Raw genomic sequence first — 4,919 nt, forward strand, 5'->3', positions numbered from 1 at the left:
ATGGTAAGGATGTAAAAACATAGGAATACTATGACCTCTTATATCCTACTGGTTATTTAAGTTTGAAATTGGGTTTTACACATAGATTTATAGAATGATGGGTATATGTCTAGGAAATAGAGATTGTAGGAACCTACATTGGACAAGTCCTAAATATTTCTACGTTAGACTGGTGTAGCCGCACATACACAAATTTGTTCTTTCTCAATCGCCCTAAGCCTAAGTATGTATATATGTTACAACGTCAGTATAAATAGACGTGCTTTGCCTTCTTCACTGCAAAGAAGGTTAGACAAGTAGTTTGGTTTGGAGGTGAGGTGAGGCCCAGCAAAAGATGGCGGTGGTCAACGTGAGCGTAAGGGAGTCAACGTTGGTGAAGCCAGCGGAGGAAACGCCAAAACGGGCGTTGTGGATATCGGACTTGGATGTCGTGATTTCGGCAACTCACCTTGGAAGTGTTTACTTCTACAGGAGGCCAAACGTTCAAAACGGAGCGCATCATCTTCAAAACAACTATGTCTTGGATTCGGAGGTGTTCAAGTGCTCCCTTGCCAAGGCCCTCGTGCCCTTCTACCCCGTGGCTGGCCGCCTGAAGCTGAACGATGAGGGACGTATCGAGATCGATTGCAATGCAGAGGGAGTGCTGTTTGTTGAGGCGGAGACTGCCTCGGTCCTCGATGATTTCGGGGACTTTGCGCCGACTCCTGAGTTCCGGAAGCTCATTCCTGCTGTTGATTATTCCGCTGGGATATCCTCTTATCCCCTCTTGGTCGTACAGGTATTCAGAGAAAGAGAGGAGACATTTTTTCACTCCTTATTTTCACAAGAGTTGAAATCTTTTTACCATTTTCGTTTTGAATGTAGTTGATTTTAAACTATTTTTTTCCTAAAGGTAAGGTGATGACTTTTTGGTTATTATTATATGGGCTTCTTAGATCCGGTTCAAAACAATTAGCTGTTATTAGATTTAGTCTACGCATTTTTTGTTTTAGATGTAGGTCCTTTGACATTTATTACTTTTTTTGTTGTGTTGATTTTACCATTTGAGGTAAATAAGGAAAACACAGTTAAAATCTAAATTTAATGCATTATTTCCTTGTAATTGAATTTCTTAATTTAAATTTCGAATTCTTTTCTTGATAATATTTACCTAATATATAGATAAAATACAATTTAATCAATGAAAAGTAAAGACCCACATATTATACCAATAGATCAGACAAGCACCAACATGAAATTATGTACTTGACATACAGATAAATAGTGTTATTTTTAGCAACGAAAAAAACTAGGTGATAAATTGTGTTACCCATAAGTTAGGAACCTAAATTAAAAGACTGCATATAAGTTAGGAACATAAATTGGAAGACTACCTATAAGTTAGATACAAGTTAGGAACATAAATTGGAAGACTACCTCTCTTTGATCTGCTCTTGCATGTGATGTATGTTTCTGTATGCATACAGAGGTACTAAACGTTCCACAATCAAATGCTTTGGTCGACAATGTATAATAGTTTGTAACAACGTGTTTTTTGGGATATTTTTGGGATATTTTTCCTTTTTTATTTAATGACAAACGTTATAAATGGCTAATTATTATCACATAAATTACTATTAGACAAACATTATAAATGGCTAATTATTATCACATAAATTACTATTACCTTATTCAAAGCATAAGGGGCAATATTGGAACAAAAAATAATTTTAAAAAATTAAAAATAAAAAGATTACATCATAAAATATTAAAAAAGGAATGTAATCCTATGTGGCACAAAAGTCAAAGGACTTGTATCAAAGTCACCAAATCCGAGGATTAAACCCAACTTCTCAATGGAAATTTGTATTACATCAACTTTTCTATTATTCTTTGAAGCTAAGTTATCATCTTCTTGTTATATATGAGTGGATGCATTTTCTTTTTGGTGGATTAGAGAATAGTTTTACCTCACTATACAATTCGAAGTACTCACCCTTTATTTTATTTCTCTTGCGCATATATCATCCGGGACAATTCTTGACCCTGATATGACTTAAACTTACAAAAGCATGGTTCTGGTTTTACACTGTTTATATATCAGGTCACATACTTCAAATGTGGTGGAGTGTCACTTGGTGTTGGCCTGGAACATCGTGTAGCAGATGGCCTTTCTGGTCTCCACTTTGTAAATACATGGTCTGACATCGCTCGAGGTCTTGACCTTACAATTCCACCATTCATCGACAGGACATTACTTCGTGCCCGAGACCCACCACAGCCTGCATTCGATCACATTGAATACCAACCTGATCCACCCATAAAAACCGGTACAAAAGCTGTAGGTGATGAGAGCGCAACAGTATCCATTTTTAGATTGACACGGGAGCAGCTCAACATCTTGAAAGCCAAGTCTAAGGAAGATGGGAACACAATCAACTATACCACATATGAGATGTTGGCAGGTCATGTTTGGAGATGTGCATCTGTGGCACGTGAACTTCCTGATGATCAAGAGACCAAACTACATATTGCAGTTGATGGAAGGTCCAGACTGCAACCCCAACTCCCTCCTGGTTTCTTTGGCAATGTGATTTTTGCAAGCGCACCAATTGCTGCAGCGGGGGATCTCAAATCAAAACCAACATGGTATGCTGCAAGCCGTATTCATGATACTCTTGTGCGTATGGACAACGATTATCTTAGATCAGCGCTGGACTATCTTGAACTTCAGCCTGACCTCTCACCCCTTGTTCGCGGAGCTTATACTTTTAGGTGCCCGAGACTTGCAATAACTAATTGGTCTAGGCTGCCGATCTATGATGCTGATTTCGGTTGGGGTCGACCTATTTTCATGGGGCCTGGTGGAATACGATATGAGGGGTTGGCTTTTGTGTTACCAAGTGCAACAAATGATGGAAGTTTATCAGTGGCCATTTCTCTGCAATCTCAACATATGAAATCATTCTCCAAGTTGTTGTCTGAGATATAAGGAAATGAAATGGGTCGAATGGGGGCAATACGTTGGGCACACTTTGGGCTTCTGTATGTGTCCTCTGAGTACCGGGACTTTTCATTGACTGTAGCCTAGCTGATCGGAAAGCAGCTGTTTTTGAAAAGTTCAAGTGGTCTTTTGGTTAATTTATATTCGAGTATCTGTTTTAGAAACAACATATAGTACTGAATAAGATTCTCAGAGTATCTGTAAGCTTTGTTTATTGCTGTGGAGGACTTCTTTTTCGGAGTATCTGTACTTTACTGTGATTCTTAATAAGATTTTCTTTCGCCATGAAACAAAAACATACTGAATCACTTTGGTTGCATAAAGGTTATACTTTCAGAAATTTTGGTTTAATGCAAGAGCATTTGGGGCGTTTTTATTTCTCACTATGAAAAAAGGAAGAGTAAATAATCAAGAGGTTCTTGTGCTAAAATATGAATATGGGTTTGAATATGTTAGGTTGTTATTTATTCTTCTCCATAAGGAGATATATAAGAGTTTACATAAGTGCTTTACAAGGAATTAGATATAGTAAAGGATTAGGAAAGTATCTCCTAATTATACAATGATTTGATAACTATATAAAAATAGGAAAGTAAATCCCTTAATTAATCAAGGAAATAAATCTCCTTGATTAATTTGGAGACTCACTTCAACACTCCTCCTCAAGTTAGTGCATATACGTCACAAATGCCCAACTTGGTAAGTGAGTCATGAAATACTCTGCCACAAACAGCTTTGGTTAAGATATCTGCCAGTTAATCTTCTGATTTTATGAATGGTAGGCGGATGATCTTCTTCTCAATTTTTTCGTTGATAAAATGTCTATCCGTAATGGACCCAGCCCAATCAGCATATGTATATCTGAAAACTTCAAGATCTTCATGTTTTGAGAACATTAAAACCTTTCCAAGGGCTGACTTTAAGTATCTTAAGATTCGATCAACAACATTCATATGAGAAACACTGGGTGAATGCATAAACTGACTAACCACACTCACAGCATATGCACTATTTGATCTTGTGTGTGCCAGATATATCAACCTTCCAACAAGGCGTTTGATACTGTTCCTTATTGGTTGGTTCTTGGTCCATGTCTTCACACAACTTGTGATTCATCTCAATGGGTGTGTCAGCCGGCACACTAAATGACTTCCTCAGCAAGTGATTGGTGTGGTACTGGAGCTGAAGTGGGTAAAATCTCATAAGACGGTTCAATTTCCTCCTCCTGATTTTGACAGCGTGGAGAAAATTGATCGTTTTCCTCTGGTGACCGGTCGCTGGATTTTGGCGACCGGTCGGTTTGAAACAGCTTCTCCACTAGCGATTGGTAGTTTTGAAGCAGATTCTCCGTGTTCGAAGAACTAAGGTGGGGCCGGTCACTTTCCACTGGCGACCGACTGTTTGATTTAGGAATTTGATTTGAGGAATTTGATGTAGGAATTGGATTTGGATTTGGATTAGGAATTGGATTTGGATTCGGATTCAGGTTGGAAGGTTGGGATTTGGATTTGGATTCGGATTCAGGTTGGAAGGTTGGGATTCGGATTCGGATTTGGATTTGGATTTGGATTCGGAAGAAATATGAGAAATTTGATATGAGGAGTTTAAAGAACACAAAAACCCTGTGAACATCGGTAGGAAACGGAGCATTGTCACTTTGAATAGTAACAATTCGGGGGGATGAGGAAGTGGATTCGGTGGTTTTGGAAACGATATCCATGGTAGCGGAAGGATTTAAGAATAAGAGAAAAAAAATGTGTTTAGAGTTTCGGGATAAGAGTATATGAGGATATGGGTATGAAGATATGAATCTGAACAAGGAATTTGATTTAGGATACGAGGATACGATACGAGGATATGAGGAATACGATATGAGAAAATTCGATACGAGGAATACGATTTGTGTTTCAAGAAAATTCAATACGAGGATTTAGAT

The 4,919-nt window shown here is 38.1% G+C and overlaps 1 protein-coding gene across 1 annotated transcript; it reads left to right on the forward strand.

Annotated features, from left to right (window-relative positions):
- The first annotated feature begins 200 nt into the window (after positions 1 to 200).
- Positions 201 to 3,279, forward strand: LOC110763399 (shikimate O-hydroxycinnamoyltransferase-like). The gene is made up of 2 exons (XM_021966180.2): positions 201 to 778; positions 2,084 to 3,279. The coding sequence occupies exons 1-2, from the start codon at positions 335 to 337 to the stop codon at positions 2,969 to 2,971; spliced, it is 1,332 nt and encodes a 443-aa protein (XP_021821872.2). The 5' UTR covers positions 201 to 334; the 3' UTR covers positions 2,972 to 3,279.
- The last annotated feature ends 1,640 nt before the right edge of the window (positions 3,280 to 4,919 follow it).

The sequence above is a fragment of the Prunus avium genome, chromosome 3 (genome assembly GCF_965620075.1).
Source record: "Prunus avium chromosome 3, drPruAviu1.hap1.1, whole genome shotgun sequence".
Lineage (NCBI taxonomy): Eukaryota > Viridiplantae > Streptophyta > Magnoliopsida > Rosales > Rosaceae > Prunus > Prunus avium.